Below are 20,008 nucleotides of genomic sequence, written 5' to 3' on the forward strand. Positions count from 1 at the left end.
GTCATCACGCTCAGGGCCTGGATTTGTTTCAATATCACCAGACATAATTCTGCCAAAACATGTACGCCCAAAAATGAAACAGGAAGTGTGGCTCGGGTATTAATGCCAGTGTCTTGGTGTACTACTCGATTCAGCCGCTGGGCTCTGTGAAAGTATCCACTCTTGTTGCATTTCTTTCTCTATGTTCAACTGCCGGCCGCAATTGGTCGTAATGCTGCGGCATCCACAGCACGAAATCCAGCCATTGACAAACATAGGTCTACATAAGGTCTACACAAGAAAGTGTAGCGTATGCCTTGGATGGTGGCGAGAGCGGGCCAACAATGTAGATGTCAATGTGATAGAAACGGGCATCACAGAGACGAAAGGAGTGCATTGGCGACTTCGTGTGTTGCGTCCTCTTGGAGCGCTGACAGTGAAGGCATTCGCGTGCCAAGCGGCGCATATCAGAGTACACTCAGGTGGCATGCTGGGTGGCACGAACTAGGGGATGACTTGCATGGTGTAGGTTATCAAACACTTGATGAAGGAGTCGGAATGGAATGAATGGCAGTATTCGACTCCTTGACATGTTGCAAGTGGTAGTGACTGAAGGAAATGGAAAGGGGACGTCTGGAAGCACTAATGACATTGCAGAGAATCGGAGGTCCCGAAGCCCGACGTCTAAGTGCTGCGCCGTAGCAATTTCTTCGATGTCAAGTGTTGCCGTGGATATTGCGTCGATACAGAAGGCATCTGCAGCTGCGTTGACCGGGCTTTCAATGTATTGTATGTGCACGGTGAACTCGGACATGAAATTGAGGTGCCACCAAAGGTTGCGGGTACAGCTCAAGTTAACAATGGCAATCGGAATCCAGCTTGCAGTTATGGCTGGTTTGCCCATATCTTCAAGTGGGTATGACTGCCACCAAATGTTGTGGGTTCGAGTGTCTTAACTTCTCATGGGCAGTGCCGATTCTACCTCCGAGGAAGAATGGCAGAAAAATCTAGTTACAGCATGGGATTCCTTTCAAGGATCCCCTGAGCGAGCTGCCGGTACGTGTCCATGCACACGCTGACATATGCTGTTAAGTACATTGTTAGTGCACACATCAACAATGACGTCAAATCTAGCTAACACCGAGACATTTAAACTGATCAATTATCTCTATTTGTTTGGAGTTAAATATTATGCTATTGTGTGGACAAACTGGTTTATATTTCAGCTGGAAGATTACTGCTCGTGTTTATTTTTTTTTTCATTAACATGCATATGATTAGATTGTGACCATTTTCCCAGCGAAGTCATCGTCATATTGCACCCTTGTACGAGTTCATGAATGTTATGTCCAGATAAGAAAATGCTTGTACCATCTGCATATATTATGAATCTGGCATTTGGGTTAATGTTTACAATGTCATTAACAAAATGTTGAAAAGTAGTTGTCCTAATATACTGCCTTGTGGGGCACCAGAATTAATTGGTTTTATTTCCGAGTATGATTATGTATGTTGACAAGTTAATATTTTATTAGTTTTACAGCCTGGCTTCATATTCCGAAGTACCATAGCTTCTCTAGAAGTAACTCATCATTAACAAGATCAAAATCTTTTGAAAAGTCAAGGAATATTCCCATCACAAAAGTTGTTTTCAAATTGTGACAGAATATATCCTTTTTTTTTAACCGCACCAGTTCAGTAGATTTGTTTTTCTGGAATCCAAATTTACATCTGGTGAGCAAATTGTATTTATTTATAAATTTAGTAAATCTAGAATGCCAAATTTTCTCTACCGTAGAATCCCGAGAAATTCCCTACGCCCAAAAGATAACCCACCCCTAACTAAGGTCCCAGCTTAGGCATGATAAGGCACCAGTCACGCATGATACGGCACCAGTTGTTATCTTGGCAAGTGTTTGGAGTGCACTCATAAAGTCATTAGAGTGCAACACCATCTTAAATTCTTTTAAATTCTTAAAACCTTAAATTCTTAGAACCTTGTTAAACCGTACCTCCTTAAACAGTAGTTTCGTTTTAAAAGTAGTAAAGTAAAATCCCCGACTCACTGGCGATTGAACATAATGCATTTTGTATCTGCATAAACCGTACCAGCTTATTACGTATGTATCGGTTAACATGCAGTGTTTTCACTTTTCATTGCACAACCACAGCAGTTTGTCCCCATCGGGCAGCTTGTAAGAACAAACCTCACAGATCAATACAACGGCCTTCAATCGCATTGTCTGTTTGTGAGTGAAGCCACATCAACATCATTTCGGTGTCGTACAGGCAAAGACTCGGGCCATGCCAAAGCTCAGAAAAAAAGCACCAGGTGCTCAGCACAGAAGAAAAATTACGACATTCGACCCACTAAAGCATATTCTAGTACACTGTAAATACAGCTGCCCTGGCCATTCCGACAACGTGACAAGAGCTAAGAGTGGACCCAGGGGCACCGGCCACTTAGCAGGAGCATGGAAAAGTCCATTGTAAAGAGCACGAAAATTATAAACTGCGCGCGAAGCGCGCTCGCACGGCGTGCGAAATGTGAATGGCTGAACTCTCCTTATGAGAAGAATCCGCTCGCTGTTCGCAGCCAGCACTGGAGCACACATGCCAAAGGCGCTCTGGCACATCGTACAGAATTTGGTCAATTTTCCGTGTTTGGCACAGGAATTTGCGTTTGTATCAAAACGGCACCATTGACGCAGGAGTCCCACCTCTGCTTTTTCAATGCCTTGCACTGCGAAGGCTACGGTACGGTGGGGCGTGCCCACAATTGTCACCTTTGCATAAAGCTCAAGTTTATTTTTGATGTTAACGTAGACACCACGACTTTCAATTTTGGTGCCTATGACGCAGTAAACATAAGCAAAATGTGGTTGTCCTCAGGAAGCCACAGTGCTTTTAGCCAGTGGACTCGTAACTGAAGCCTGCGGTGGTCGCTGTATCTACGCTACGTAGCCGACCACAACAACCAATAGCAGTCGCATATGGGAATCTGCTTTATTATGAAATAAAGTGTAAGCCTGCCTCCTTAAGAGAGTAAAGAGGCAGGTTTCTGTTGAAAAGAGAGTGTTCGAGAGAAAGGCGACTTCGTGGTCTGCTTGCAAGCTCCACGCACCACATACGACAGTCAAACTTGGCTGATACGTCGTTCACAGCAGCATATGCTACCAACGGAGTATGTTATTTCACCAAGCTCGACGGGTGGTTCAGAGCCCCTTTAATCTATGTGCTGCTGCTGCTATGAAGCTTGATTCTGAGACACTATTAAACACTCACTCATGTCACAATGTAGTAATGTACCGACAAGGGTAACAAAAAAGACAGGTACCATATTGAAACATTTCATAACCAAGTATGATAAGTGTTGCATAAAGGCAGGTGTCATTAATTTTGCAATAAGTGATCACTCGCCCATTTTCAGTGTCCCAGGTTAACATTTTAAAGAAGCAGGACTAATCTTACTTGTAGCGAGACATAAATCCTGCCACACTGTCACAATTCTGGGACTGGTGCAATGTTGTAAATGAAAATGACCCTGACGCAGCTTATGAGCAGTTTCTGTGCAAAGTTAAGTGGATTATGAGAATTGTCTTCCTTAAGAAACCTCTAGTAAGTGCAGGAAACATACAAATCTGTCAATGAATTATGAACTGCTCAACAACATAAGAAAGAGTGACTAGATTTAGAGAGCATTTCTTCAAGTAAGATGCACCGACGGACTGAAAACTTGTACAGCATTTAGAAACCCCGTGAATAAGGATAGTGACATAGCAGAGAAAAATTACTATACTCACCTATCCAGCTATTCTGCAGGAAGATCTGAAGAACACTGGAAAAAATTTAAATCAGCAATTGGTCATATACCTCCACTTACTAAATTATTAAAGGATGGGGCTTAGTTCAAAGGTCTTGAACTCTGATACATTTAATGATAATTTTGTCTCTTTCACCCTCTTGTCTATGAATAGCAACATACCGGCAATAATATTTCCTAATGAGCAGACCATTTTCTTAGATTGTGTTAATGAAAGTGAAGTAGTTTCGTCTTTTATGAAACCAAATAACAGCAAGTCTATCGACGCATCAGGCATACAAATAACACGAGTTACGTATATTATTGAGAATAATTATAGTGCGCTAGTTCATATTTTTGCAACAGGAAGCTTTCCACGTAAAATGCATTATGCAAGAGTCGCCATATTATACAAGAAAGGTGACAGAAATGAACCTTCCAATTACCATCCTATTTCTTTTTGGCAGTTGTTTCAAAAAAATTAGAGAAAATTATACTTAAATGTTTCACATCCTTCAATGAACATAAAATTTAATTTATTTATTTATTTAAAATACCTCACAGGCCCATTTAAGGGCATTGGATAAGGGGGGACACAAAGTGTTTCAACAGGAGTAAACAATATAAATATCAATACAGGCATCCACAAGATAAGTAAAGCAACGTTCAATAAATGTTTGTCTAGGCTAAGCTTTATAGACAGCGTAAAAACAGTAATATCCTCATACATACAAAAAATACAAAAATTCAAGTGTGAAAAACAGGGAAGGAAAGCAGGTCAATAACTACCTCATACAATGTTCCTACAGGAAGCTTTGCAATTCTTCGCGAAAAGCGCCACAATTTAAGCATGCTATGTTATCAGGAAGACTGTTCCATACAGTTATGACACATGGCAGTGCTGATGCGTTAAATGACAGTGTATTGCCAAATATGCGCATGAAACTATGGCTATTGTTAAGGCAGCATGACGTGCGCGCTGGTACTTAAAGCGGCAACAGATGAGTTCGTTAACATTCGTTAACCATTTCCTCTCGCTGCCCCAGGATGTGTGAAGATAAAATTGTCAGTAAGTTCGTTGTTTTTATGCATTTTGCTTTGAGATATCTTGTGTAGAATGAAAGTAAGTTTAGAGTCAAGTATGATGCCTAAAAACTTCTGCTCTTTGTTCACAGGTATTTGTTGCCCATGCATTTCCATATTGGGATCTGCAGCAAGAACTTTCTTAGTGGTGAAAAGAGCACAAGAACTTTTGAGAGGGTTCACTCTAAACTTATTTTCGTCTGGCCACTTAGAAACTCTGTTCAAGCACTGTTGTACTTGTCTCTAACACACTGTAAAGTTGCAGGATTTGAAACCTATCTGTATGTCTTCTACATAGATGGAATAAAAAATAGCTGGTGGTAATGACGCATAAAGCGAATTCATATTAACGACAAAGAGCGTGCAACTGAACACACCTCCCTGAGGTACCCCAATTTCTGTATGAATGCACACAAGAGTGCATACCTATTTTCAGCCGGAACATACAGTTGTATAGGTAGCTTTCTATAATGTTTAACATAATGCCGCAGATGCCCACCACCAACAGGTCGCGCAGCATTCCGTAACGCTAAGTTGTATCGCGTGCCTTTTACATATCAAGAAACACAAAGAAGGATTATTTATGTATGAAGGTGTCACGAATGTTTACTTCAATGTGCATGAGATCGTCGCTTGTAGACTGTCCTTCTCTAAAACTGCACTGATATGGATAAAGAATTGTTTGACTGAAAAAAGTGTAAAAGGTGACGGTTTAACATCTTTTTCAAAATGTTTGCAAATACAAATTGTGAGGGCAATTAGGCAGTAACTTGTTGCTAATGTGGGGTCTTTGCCTTGTTTTAAAATCAGGTCAAGGGATTCTTTACCATGTGTACCGTGTGCATGAGCAGTGTTTGTAATTAACCTTATGTTAAAAACCAGTATATTGTTGCGAAAATAGTATAGCACAGGCCCCTTTCTTTCCACAAATGTGGGTTCCTCGATGCGGGGGAAGCCTTTGTGTGGAAATAACCACAACAGTGCCTCGGGCATGTTCTCACGCCCGGCGAGCGCTGCCGTACCTGACGGTCACTTCATGCACGTGTCGCACCCTCTTCTCACGCTCGGCTGTATGGGACATGAAAAATTGATTACTTTTGGGCAAATTTATTTTTTATGCGGAGTATTTTCACAACCATTTTTGGACTCTTTAACTCTGGCCCTTATTGGATCCTGTTGGCCAGCCCGATGGGTCGAAATAGGCCATTGGTGGAGAAGCCTGCACCTCCCGCCGACCCGTGGGTCCCTTGAATGCTGCGGAAACTCGTTTAAGGAATGGTCCGAGAAGTTTTGGAGAGAGCAAGGAGACAGCAGCACACAGGCGGGACTTCACCACGTGCCGGTCAGGCATGCCGTCGACGATCGGTGTGTCATCGTTTTGTAATTGATATGTGTAGAGCATAAACCTAAATGTTAAGTTAATAAACCTAGTTATTCAAATGGCACTTCTCATCTTCGTACCTGCGGATCTGGCCTTGCCCCTGCCTGAACTCATCCCCTCTCATTGTTGTCTCCCTGGTGAGCTGATGCATCAGAAAAGTAACAACTGCACCACTTCGCTACAACATTCCCTAGATGTCTAAAAAAGCTAAGGTAGTTCCTCTTCACAAAAAGGGTGACAACGCTGGTCTCTAACTGTCATCCTATATGTATTTTATCTTCAATTAGTGAAGTTGTAGAAAAGTTATTGCTTTACCGTATTAACAACTACCTTAAATTTAGCTTGCTGAAACCTAGCCATTTCAGTATAAGTTCAGAAAGTTCACCTAACTTGGCTTTGCTAACATCAACTGATTATATTATTATTCACTTGATCTCGGGTACATGTGGGCTCAGCCTTTTAAGACTACTAAAACCTTTGATACAATGAACCATAATGTTCATCATCAGCAGCAGCAGCCTATTTTATGTCGACTCCAGGATGAAGGCCTCTCCCTGCGATCTCCAATTACGCCTGTCCTGCACCAACCCATTAACTAGCGCCCGTGAATTTTCCAATTTCATCGCCCACCCCTCTTCTGCCGTCCTCGACTGTGCTTCCCTTCTCTTGGCACCCATCCTGTAACCCTAATGGTTCGCCGGTTATTTAACCTGCACATTAGGTTACCTCTTTCCGTCTCGTAACGTTATGCCTAGAATTCTTCGTTACATTGCTCTTTGCGCAGTCTTTAACTTGTTCTCAAGCTTCTTTGTCAGTCTGCAAGTTTCCACCCCATATGTCAGCAGTAGATAAAATGCACTGATTGTACACCTTCCTTATCAATGATAATGGTAAGTTTCCAGTCAGGAGATGACAATGTCTGCCGCATGTGCTCCAACCCATTTTTATTCTGTGAATTACGTTCTCATGATCAGGGTTCCCTGTGATTAATTGATGATGATGATTGGAGTTTAATGGCGCAAGGGCATCTAAGGCCAAAGAGCGCCAGGACATATGATTTTTGTTTAGTAAAATTGTGTGTTTGGTGCTGTGACTTAAAATAGAGGCTGTATAGAGGCCTACACGTAAAAGAAATTTATAAATACTGGTGGATGAATTCTAAAATTATAGGTTATAGGGACACATGGTAAATTGTTGCGGATTGCACGAGTCCCTTGCTGTACAATTCTTGCCTACGCAAGAAGTGCAAGAGCTCAGACATACTTATGTGCATCAGACTGTACTTCACCTGTGAGGCACAGTCTGATGGTTAGCATGGAATGAGATTATATCTAGAAAGTTAGCTTGAGCAAGATAATTAAGCACTCTTTTAAAGTTAAAAAGTGCATCTTCTGATAAGAACATCGAGGGATGGGGTGGTATATGGTGTGTGTAGAGTTCCTTAAAATGAGCTAATCGCTCTCGGTGAAGTTCGGGACATTGAATGAGGATATGTAGGACGGTTAAGTTCTCACCGCAGCGCGTGCACGTCGGGGGGTCAGTTGCAGTCGGTAGGTGTTTGTGTGTGCCATAAGTGTGTCCTATTCTGAGTCGTGCTAGGACGACTTTGGTGTGCCTATCAAGCTTCAGTGGGAAAGGTTTGCTTAATCGCGGTTTAAGCAGGTGCAGCTTATTTTCCACTTGCTTGTCCCACTCAGCTTGCCAATGGTTATGAAGCACCTTTCGTACAGCAGGTTTCATATCTACACCAGGTACCCAGCTTACATCAATAATATCCCGATGAGCCGCTTGTCCAGCATTCTTGTCTGCCATTTCATTGCCTGCAATCCCAGAGTGTCCTGGCACCCAGCATACAACAAGAGCTAGGTTTTGTTTATATGCTAGGTGAATGTGTTTAAGGAGCATGTTTAATACAGGGTTTCGGCTTGTTTTGCCACAGGACAGGGCTGTGACAACACTTAACGAATCTGTGTATATTATGGACTTTTGTATCTTGTGCTGCACTATGTATTCAACAGTGATCAGGATACTGTATGCTTCGGCTGTAAAAATGCTGCTATGGTTATGTAAGGTTTTAGCGTTGGAGAAGTTTGGGCCATGGGCTGCACATGATACCGAAGTTGCCGACTTCGAAGCATCAGTGAAAAATGCCGTTGATCTATACTTGTCTTCAAGGGCCAAGAAATGTTGCTGGATGAGGGCACTTGGACAACTCTTTTTGTTCAGTTCTCTAAAGGACAAGTCACAGGTAACTGTACATTGTTCCCAGGGTGGAATAGGTTCAACATTGTCGCTTTCCTGTAGATCTGTGAAAAGTACTCCGAGTTCTTCCGCGACAGATATTACTGCCAACGGGAACGGTGGGGCGTGTGAAGGCCTGTTTAAGTACAACTGGTTTGTGGACTGATCACTTATGAGTGCTTTGCATGGGTGGTGTTTTAGTGACATGATTCTTATTGCATAGGTGACTCCCAGATATGTAGGTTGATAATGCAGCGGCCACTGATCCGATTCTGCATATAGACTTTGGACGGGGCTCGTCCTAAAGGCACCAAGAGCTAGGCGGATACCTAAGTGATAGAAAGGATCGAGTTGCTTAAGTGTTGTCTTTGAAGCAGACTGGTAAACAATACATCCGTAGTCTATGCGTGACAACACAAGGCTTTTAAAAAGAGATAGGAGGCAATACCTATCTGTTCCCCACGACTGATGGGATAAAATCTTTAAAAGGTTCATGGTTTTAAGACATTTCAGCTTCAGCTGTTTTATATGCTGCGTGAAGGTTAACTTACTATCGAATGTTATACCAAGAAATTTTTGTTCTTTTCTATTTACCAGGTTTCTCCCATGCATGGTAATGCAAGGGTCAGGACATACACCTCTTCGTCTGGAAAACAGCACACAGGAAGTCTTTTCTGCATTGAATCGAAACCCGTTTTCGTCTGCCCATTTCGTGAGCCGATTAACACTCAACTGTATCTGGCGTTCACATATGGACAGGTTGCAAGATTTAAAGCTGATTTGGATGTCGTCCACATAGACAGAATACGATACCATTGATGGTATAACAGAGCGGAGAGAGTTCATTTTGATTATAAAAAGTGTGCAACTTAGCACTCCTCCCTGTGGTACACCGTTTTCTTGAATAAAAGTGCGCGATAGTACATTGCCAATTCTAATGCGGAACTTTCTTTCAGATAAGTAATTTTGCAAAATATTCAGCATACTGTTCCCTTGGTTGGGAAAAGTTTAGTGTTGCCCTTATTTTATTGCGAGTTATCTTGGTGAATATTTTATATAATACTGGGAGTAAGCTAATGGGCCTATAGTTTTTCGATTCTTTAACGTCTCCCTTTTTGTGGATTAGTATAATGTTTGCATTCTTCCAGTTTTTTGGGACCCTTGAAGTTTGATCTCTATAGATATGAGTATCGCTTCTGCTGTATAAACAGGAAGCTCCCCCATCGGTAACGATCTTCACAGCACAGCCGTACCTGAGTAAAGTGAATGTAGGGACACACACTAGACAAGAAAGGATTGGGAGACCTGGGTGATGCACTATAGTGCTGTGCATGCAGATTTTCCAAGCGTCACCACATTTTTGGATCTGATTTGATTGTAAAAGTGCCCTTTTAAAGCTAAAACTAGCTGTCTACAGCATTACTGGCCCCTTCAGGTCGCCACTCAAATGAAAAGGACGTTGATTGTGCAATGGCTTGATCATTATCGACAAAGCAAGCTTGTACGCGTGTTTTGCTAAATCTCCCGTTTTTTTTATCATTGTGCACTTTTATTTTCATGCAGAATAAGTGGAGGCCATTCCATCGTAAACCGCTGCTGCTATCATCTGGAGACTGTACAGGCATCGGAAGCTGCTTGGTTGTGCGTGTGTGTGTCTGGTGGAACTTTAGGAATCTGCTGTGCAACGCCAAGGCATGTTTCGTGATCTAGAGGCAACTACTCCATTTTTTTAACTTGGTACAGTGCAAGTGCTGGATTTTTTTCGTGGCATTGGAACGATTCTGCCTGTCATCTGCATCGTCAAATCACTTGCAAAGTTGTGCTCTTCCTAGGGTCCATGAATGTGGTTTGTGCAGAACTTGTGTGCAGGAAATGTTTACTGTTTTTTTTTTACGTCATGGCCGTATTCTATGTTGGTGAAATTGCTACCGCAGCAAAGCCATGGCTTTATGAAACACTGTTATTCTTTTCTACAATACTTCTGTGCAAAAGCCTTACATTAGACACAAGATCTTTTTTACCTCAATATTTCAGAGTATTTCTGTTAGTCCTGTACGTGCATTTACCTGTCGCCTCATTGTTAGCATAAACGCACCAGTGCATGGTTCGTACACAATGCAGTGCACAAGCGGCAAAAACCAAACGCATGTGTGAAACGCTAAGGCAGTTCATTCCGTGTGAGCGTTGCCCAAATTTCTCTGGACAGAGGCAGTTGGCTTGCCAGGAATAAATTCAACTGTTTAGCAATCATGCTCATCTGCCCAACACTGGATGACATCTAAGAGACTGTTTCCTCTTTGTCCTGGTGACAGCTTGCGAAGGAAGGTGTCAGGATTCATGACTGCATATGGTGAGTGCATGGCTTTTCACCGAGATATCACTTGGCTTTACATATATTTTGGGGAAGTACAAAGCAGTGATTTTTCTTTAGCCATTCACGGAAGTTTTGAGTATGTTGAGGTTGTTATAGGGTGAAGATTTAGCAGCACTAAAGCCAGCCGTGAACTTGAACACACTAAACAAGCTGGAGTTGTTTAACTTGGCCAGAGAGTTGAGCCTCCAAACTGCCGAATCGAAGAGAAAGCCAGAGATGATTGAGGCGATCGAAGCAATCGGGGCAGACGACGAACTGAAGGAATGCCTATAGAGCACTACACGTAAGGAGGAAGAGCGCAAGCGCCTACAAGAAAAAGAGCTCGAGCGGGCAGCATTTGAGGCTAAAGAAGAGCGCAATCGTGCTGCACGCGACACAATCGAAATGAGGCGCCTAGCTATTGAGTTTCTGAAGGCTGAAAATACTGAAAGACCTAGCACAGAGGCACGAGAAAGCGAACGCAGAATGAGACTTGATGGCATCCGACACAGTAGTAGGGGAGATAGGTCTTTTTCTAGCGCAGTTTGAGCGCCCAGGTGAGAAGGCAAAATTTACAAGAAGCACACGGCCGCAACGCTTGCTTAAGTTGCTGCCACTTGAAGTAGCTGATATCATTGCCCGCATGGGGAAAGAAGCAGAGGACTTTGATAAATTCAAAGCGAGTCTGCTTAAAAAGTATAGATTATCAGCAGAAGCACTCAGGTGAAAATTCAGGGAACTCGAGAAAACCATAAGTGAGTCATACTCAGACTTCGCATACACTTTGGAGGTAAACCTGAAAGAATGGTTCAGAGAAGCGAGTGCACTCGGCGACACAGAAAAGACAATGCAGTACGTTGCATTAGAACAGTTCTTCCGCCAGCCGCCCGAAAACATCAAGTATTGGGTTCAGGATAAGCCAGGTGCGGACACTCACGAGAGCGGCCAATCTCGCTAAGGGGTATTTAACTCGCCGTGCGTTCGAAGGCGAAGAAGCTCCTAAGGAGATGAATAAATACAGTCCCGACAAGCCAGAGCGATGGTCAAAGTTGAGTCAGTACAAATCAAAGGAAAGGTCAGATTCGGTGAAAAATAGTGACAAGAACAGCAAGGGAAAGGAGGAGTCACCCGACCACAGGGCAGAAAGGCAAAAGAAAAAGCTTTCGAGGCAAAGAAACAAGTAGTTTGCTACAACTGCTAAGAAATGGGGCATATCTCCATGGGGTGCAAAAATCCCAAACTAGTGTTGATGTCACTAAGTAGCAATGAGGAAAATCTGAAATTGCTAGAACCGTACATTCGAGACCTCATGGTAAACGGCAAGCCGTGTCGGGTACTTCGCGACTCAAAAGCCACAATGGATGTGGTGCACCCGTCGTACATGGAGGAAGGCCAGTTCACAGGAGAATGTGCTTGGATAACGCCTGCTTAACCTCCGCTGCAGGTCGGCCCGGCATTGCACTATCTCCGGGATCGGCCCATGTATGGGGAGTTTTTTGCTTACCACGCCAACACGAACATTTCATTGGACGGTAGAGGTATACCGCTTCGCCGTAATAATACCAATTTTCAAATGAGGCGATTGTGTTTCTCCACTTAATTATTGCCCAATCTCCTTAACCAGCACTACTCGTAAATTACTTGAACATATCATACACAGTCAAGTCATCAACTTCCTTGAAGAGCATAACATTATTTTCAAGCATCAGTACAGTTTTTGCGAGAGCTACTCATGCGACACCCTACTTCCCGGATTTATTAACGACATACACGCTGGGTTTCAAGTTGATGCAATACTTTTATATTTTTCTAAGGCATTTGATCGCATTCCAGACACTAGGTTGTTACTTGAATTTTTACAACTTAACATTCACTCTAATATAATTGCATGGATCATCAATTTGCTCTCATCTAGAATTAAGTTTACATCAGTTAACAATTCTACCTCATCTTATGCTGATGTTACGTCTGGAGTACCACAAGGCAGCATACTTGGACCTTTACTCTCGCCAATCTATATTAATGATTTACCCAGGTACGTGAGGAACAAAATCAGACTATTTGCAGATGATTGTATATTGTATCAATGTGCAACAAGTAACACTCATAGCCACTTAGTAAAAACTGGCCTAGAAGTGATATGTGCATGGTGTTCTAATTTGTTAATGCCATTAAATATTTCCAAAACTAAACTCATGTCTTTCACTAATAGACCACCTACTCCCTCGACAACAATGCTGTGTAGAACTCGCCACAACTTACAAGTACTTTGGTATCAAGCCCAAACGCCATCAGAGCGACGGCTTTGAGTGACAAAACGAGCCATCGCATGAACAGGTCGGACTTTCTTTTCGCTCGATTGCTCAGTTATGGAAATCTATAATACATCGCTCGTCGTCCGGAAGTGCTATGAGCGACTATGAGTTCAGAGGGTGTATATGGATGACAGCGCAAGTAAGAGAGAAAGGGCGATGGGAGAAACTCGTTTTCCCCCCAACAGGTTGAATGCGCACAATGCCCTCTGGAGCTCCATGGCCGTCGTCACTTTAGCTGCTTGACAGCTGTAATTATCCGTGACTCCCCGCAGAAGCACTGCAGAAACTACAGCGCTTCCCTTTCTACTAATGTGCATGGCCAGATGGGACACAGATAGAACTGTAGAGAGGAGGAGAGGGAGAAGAGGCAGTTCCAATATAAAAGAGGGGGGAGGTGATGTGTGAAGGCAAGGAAACAGGGTGTCTACCAAGTTGGCATTGACAAGTTCCCTGAGTATTCCAGATTTTCCCCGAGTGCCTTTGCAAAATTCCCTGAGTGATTCAGAACTGTTTTATGTCATTTTTTTGGCAGTGGCAGTTGCGGCGGACTGAACAGCGTCTAATTCTCCTGCAATCTGTTCCCAGGCTGATTTCTGCGTGCTTCGTGGCTATCTTCACGTGCGGCCATATCAACTGCGCAGCGCCACCTACTGGGGCTCGTCCCGACCGGCTGCGCCTGCGTAGACTGCTCCCTGGACAAACTATAAGAACCGCTGCAAGGCACCAGTCTTCATTTGGCAGTGGCAGTTGCGGCGGACTGAACAGCGTCTAATTCTCCTGCAATCTGTTCCCAGGCTGATTTCTGCGTGCTTCGTGGCTATCTTCACGTGCGGCCATATCAACTGCGCAGCGCCACCTACCGGGGCTCGTCCCGACCGGCTGCGGCTGCGTAGACTGCTCCCTGGACAAACTATAAGAACCGCTGCAAGGCACCAGTATTCATTTGGCAGTGGCAGTTGCGGCGGACTGAACAGCGTCTAATTCTCCTGCAATCTGTTCCCAGGTTGGTTATACGATCTTTGTACAAGACTTTGTAACGTTTTATTGTAGCCGCAACTGCTGCCCAGTTATACTTTCCTGTTGCTCAATTCTATTGTCTTGTGCTGAAGAATGCCGTCAAACGCAGAATTATCCAAAAAAATTGATATGCTTGAATCCTTGTTCAATGCAAAGATGGAAACCTTGGTAAGCGACCTAGCATCGAAAATCAAGGATCAACTGTGCTTGAACCAGGGCTTGAACCAGCATATTACCCTCAGTGCGAGTGTCGAACACCTAAGCGGTGTCTTCGATGAATTGATGACGAAACGGGGTGAACTGCTTCCCCTGTGTCGGGAGTAGTGCGTAGTGATATAACCGATCATTTTCCCATTTTCGTTACATTTAACAGTTTAGTGCCAACCCCCAACATCTCATTCAGTACATCAGTATTTAACCAAGATACATTTATTGATACCATTAGCAATACTAATTGGACTCAGGTAAATCTGCTGGAAGATCCGGCAGCAGCAGTTGATAAATTCTCTGCACTGTTTTTACATGCCGTATCAATAAGCACCCGGACCGTTAGGTGTAAGAATAAATATAAGTATGCCTGCAACCCGTGGATGACGTCCGCTTTACTGACCAGCTTAAGGAAAAAAGATAACCTATACAGGAAAACTAAGCGGCAACCTTTTAACTCCAAGTTGGCTCTGCGTTATAAAAAATAATGTTATGTTCTCAACACGCTACTTAAACAGGCTAAAAGGCGCTACTATGATAATGAATTTAATAAACACAGCAATAATCCAAAAAAGCAATGGAAGCTTCTGAACGAATTCATGAATAAATCTTCCACGCCTGAACAATGTTCTAAAATTAACCTGAATGGTACAACATACCGCGAGCCCACTCATGTTGCCAATGCCTTTAGCGACTATTTTGCTCTGACACAAATAACGAACAATCCAGTCACTCAGCCAACCTTGTCTAGGTTACCTCACTCATTTTTTCTTTCCCCTGTTACTGTTCCAGAGGTGTATTTAAAAATCTGTAGCCTTAAAAACACAAGTCCAGGTTTAGATAACATTTGCGCACACCATTTAAAGTTAGTTGCTAATATTATTTCTGAACCAATATGTATCATAACTAACCGCATTTTCGAATCTGGCACTTTTCCTCTATGTGTAAAGAAGGCTAAGCTTATTCCCGTATTTAAGAAAGGTGCCAAAGACCTAATTTCTAACTACAGACCAATAGCTATTCTTTCGTCTTTAAGTAAGATTATTGAGCATTTATTAGTTAAACGTTTAAATAACTACCTTGAAAAATTTAGTTTAATTAATCCCTGTCAGTTTGGTTTCCGTTCCGGTAGTTCTACTTGCTTAGCATTGCTCTCTTTAACCGATTTTATTAAGAAATCTATAGACTGTGGTAAATTCGTTGGCTCTGTCTTTTTGGATTTCACCAAAGCTTTTGACACGATTAACCACAGCATTTTGTTCACTAAACTTGAAGCATACGGCATTACTGGTCCCGCCTTAAATCTATTAAAAAGCTATTTGTTGGATAGGCAGTACGTGGTTTCTGTAGCGGGTGCCCTTTCACAAACTAAAATAATTAACTTAGGTGTACCCCAGGGGTCCATTCTCGGTCCATTACTATTTATTATTTACATTAATGACTTACCCAACCTTTTACATTCATCTCACTGCGTTTTATACGCCGATGACACCACCATATCATTATCAGACACGTCGTTAATCTCATTAACATCAAAGTTAAATGCTGCGCTAACTGACGTTATAGAATGGTGTCTCAGTAATTACCTAATTATTAATCCAGAGAAAACTAAATATATTATATTCAATAGTGGTCACAGGGTCCTAACTTCTCCACAAGCGTTAACACTTGGTGCTCATCAAATACCAGCCAGTGACCTGGTTCTATTCCTCGGTGTTCTCCTGGATGCTAACCTCAAATTTGACTCCCACGTTAACAACATTAAGAAAAAAACGGCATTTGGCATTCGCGCTCTAATAAAAGCACGCGCCTTCTTTTCTCGCAAGGCTCTTTTATCACTTTACTTTGCTTTTATCCATAGTCATATTAACTATGGAATCGCTGCCTGGGGCAACACGTACAATTGCCACCTGTCATCAGTTCAGCATTTACAAAATCAAGCCATTCGTATCATTACTAGCAGTCCTCGTCAGTCAAATGCATCCATTTTGCTCCGTCAAAACCTCATTTTAACGACCGTGAGCTTGTTTCAATATAATTTAACAATCTTATTTTTTAAGTTACTTAACAACCAATTGCTTTACGAATTCGTTGACCTAAATGATTTACATAACCACAATAGAACTAGGTTTGCCTTTAACAGAAATTTTTTACTGCCTCGTGTCCGTACCAACTATGGTAAACTAACATCATCTTTCGCTGGCATATCTTTATGGAATCACTTACCATCAAACATAAAATCACTCACATCATTCTATGCCTTCAAAAAATCCCTTAAAGAGTTCCTTTTGGCGCAGTGACGCAATTAAGGTTCCAAATGTATTATTTATTACCCTATTTCTCTTATGTTTTGCTGTTCACATGCTTGCTGTTGCCTTTAGTCGTTTTGCTCATAATGCTTTTTTATGTATTCTCATGTTTTTTGTGTGTGTTAAAATTTTGTATATGTATATTTCTAGCACACTTATATATTTAGTTCATGTTCATCTCGGCCTGCCGATCATATTTTTCTCTATTTCGTTCTGTTCCTTCTTTACATAATTTAAAGGTTCTGTTGTACGCCAATATTATTTTTATTTTTTGTTAGTATTACGGTACATTGTAATCACTTTTCTGTTGTTGCACTACAGTTCTTCGTTTCTGTTAGTGTACATTGTATAAGTTTTATTTCTGTCCTGCCACCTATGTAATTTTTTTTTTCTTATAATTACCCACCGAGGGTCCCGGTTACAGTCTTCGACTTTGGGACCCTCGTCTGTAAAACAAAAATGTAACCGTTTCTTTGTTTGTAATGAATAAACTTGATTTGATTTGATTTGATTTGATTTGATTTGATTTGATTTGATTTGAAGACAGGCTGAAACCATATCGCCCGATGCTGTCACTCTCTAGTAAGCATATGAAGAAAAAAAAACTTATGCCAATTTGAATACTAAGGAGTAGTGTTTATGTTATTCAAGAAGAGAATCGAAGGGAGGAGTTAGTAAAATGCACAGCAAATAAAGTGTCTTCTAAAAAAATTTCAAATCGAGTCGGACACTCTCAAATACGAATAAAAAGGAGATGCATACAGAAGCAAATATTTTCGAATATGAGCTATTTCTATCAACTGATAGCAAGCTCATGGGTTATGAGGCTCGAACTTTGTCACAATTGAGACTCTCTCTCAACAGCTCGTAATTAAGTGAACCTCAACTGCCCTGACATACTCTCAGCCTGCGCACGACGCCTTAGTGTTATGTTTCACTGCTTTAAAGAGTTTATTTTGGTTTCGATGAAGGACACCTGCATCTCAGCATCAGCCAACAGTTTGTTTTTTGAGCTCGAGCTCCTTCAAAACGGCGGCAGCACGCTTCCTTTCCCATTTCTCAATGCGTAGGTCCTTTCAGTTCTTGTCCTCCTTCCGCCACTCCTTCGTCCCACGGACCATTTGATGCATCTTCTTGGTCAGTTGCACACTCCACGTGCGATTTTTCTAACTCCCTAGGGGGCTCGAAAACGTCCGAAAAATCGGCCAGTTGGAAAAAATAAATGCATGTCATTTGCTGGCCTTGAGGGCTCAAACCGCCACAGGCACATTCGAAAACACCTTGAAGGCATGTCGATACACGTATTAGGCATATGGGTGCTCGTGCTCTGACAGGAAATACCGGGTGCACACGTGTATAATTAAGGAATACATACTGTGTACCGTGACAATAGCCCCTTTCCACGCTTGTTATGCTTCACTGCAATACTTTTGCGTATGCTACACCAAGTAACATTTCAGTACAGAGGCGAAGCTGACTTTTGGGAACCGGCATGATACAACGCAGCGTGCTTTCCAAGCTCCTAAGCCAATCGCGAGGGCCGCAAAGGCGGAGCCCGTGCCATTGCTGACAGCAGCGAATTCTTTCAATAAAAAACACGGCACCCAACGGCAAGAAGCTGCATAGCGAACGTCGCCGCAGTGGTGGTTACGGCTGCCAGCGGATCTGCGTGCGAGAGCGCCGGTTCGAGGCGGCGAGGTAATCAAAATGGCAGAGGTGGTGGCTTTGATTAATGCCGTTTCGGACCTGCGGTCACGACAAAACGTCCGGAAAATCGGACGGCGAAGAGTTCTTGCTTCAAAAATATCAAACGTTCTGATACATTGACTCTGTGGGGTACGTGGTGGTGCCGTGAAGCCGTCCAAATTGTCGGGAATACGGAAAGTCGGTCGTTGACTGTACACTGGCAGCTCTCCAGCCGACGACAGGAGGTCAAAGACGATGATTCCTGACTGTTACTCGAGCCAGCATTACTTTCGACCCTTTCAATAAAATTGCAGCTAATTTTCTCTGATAGCGGCACAAATTCCATGAGCTGTCCATGAGTTTGTCCAGACTACTCAAAATCCCTGAGAATTCCCGGTTTTCCCGGTTGATAGACATACTGGGAAGCACCACTACTACACGACAGCAGTTGCAGGGAAACAGGATACGCTTAAGTTCAAGATACGGTGCAGTACGTTGCTGCTATTTCTGAAAAACAAACGCCATGCAGATATGTCAAGCGGACAAATTACGCAGGGCGTGCTGAAGCACAGCCGCATTAATTAAAGCCCACTGCAGGGTCTGGGCAACACTACGGAGCGGTCGACCGTCAAATCAACAGTTCTGAGCACACAGCGGTAGCTGCGCGGCTATTGCAATGCTAGAGGTCGTGGCCGGATGTGGTCCCAATCGCGGCAGCCGTATTTCGACAGGGGCGAAATAGAAAACTCCAGCTAGTGCACTTACATTTTGGGACATATCTTAAACAACATTACGGTGTCAAAATTAATCCGGAGTCTGCCACTACGGCTTGCCTCATAATCCGAGTGTGGTTTTGGATTAAAGTACAGCCCCATAATCCAATTCGATTTTAATACTTCTGCCACAATGCGTGCCATGTGAGAAAAATGGCAACGCTCTACCCTCTCAGAAGTTATAAAATATGGCGCACAACTACGCGTCAAGCAAACACCCCTCCCTGTGTGTTCTGTGTACTACGCAGAAAAATAGCAGTGGTGCAGGCAATTGAGGTAACGTTTAACATCAACTCACTACCCTCGTATTAGCCTAAGCATTGAAGAAATTAAGCTTTAGCCGTCAACATCACAAATCAAAGAATCCGGCACGGAAAGCTTTGCTTTCATCAATTCCCACAGTGCGTGGGATCTGTATAGTTTTTTTACCTTTGGGACTGTGCTAAAAATCCGCACGAAGCTGCAACGATAACAACGATCCCACTGCGGCTCGAGGCCGCAACGAGGTGCTATGACCAGGATGTCCAAGCCCAGTCCGTCGATCCAGCAGATCTCGGCAGCCCTCGAAAGGCAACGACCGAGCGAAACCGGAGGGAGGCTGCCACCCCAAAAGAGGGGCAGGCGCGGTCGACCAAAGGAAGTAGTGCGGCCGCGGCCGAAGTAGAGGCGCCACACACCGCGAAGACGTCATGGCCGCGTCACGGTGATGCCTCCCTAACAGGAGAAGGCTAACCGTTCTGCAGGCATTCATAACAAAGTTTCTTCACTCACTCACTAACTCACCCTTGCCTCCACTACCCATACTCTCGGACTTCTTAAACTTAAGGTAAAAGAAGCCCCAATTGCTATCTGTGCACCTAAC

General features: G+C 43.0%; 1 protein-coding gene across 1 annotated transcript in view; it reads right to left on the bottom strand.

The window, feature by feature from the left end:
* LOC139050420 (uncharacterized) overlaps positions 1 to 20,008 on the bottom strand; it is a 516,820-nt gene that overhangs the window by 428,215 nt on the left and 68,597 nt on the right. The window contains exon 2 of the mRNA XM_070526794.1: positions 3,783 to 3,817. Coding sequence (XP_070382895.1) covers positions 3,783 to 3,817 — 35 coding nt within the window. The remainder of the gene's footprint in view (positions 1 to 3,782; positions 3,818 to 20,008) is intronic.

The sequence above is a fragment of the Dermacentor albipictus genome, chromosome 1, assembly GCF_038994185.2.
Source record: "Dermacentor albipictus isolate Rhodes 1998 colony chromosome 1, USDA_Dalb.pri_finalv2, whole genome shotgun sequence".
Classification (NCBI taxonomy): domain Eukaryota; kingdom Metazoa; phylum Arthropoda; class Arachnida; order Ixodida; family Ixodidae; genus Dermacentor; species Dermacentor albipictus.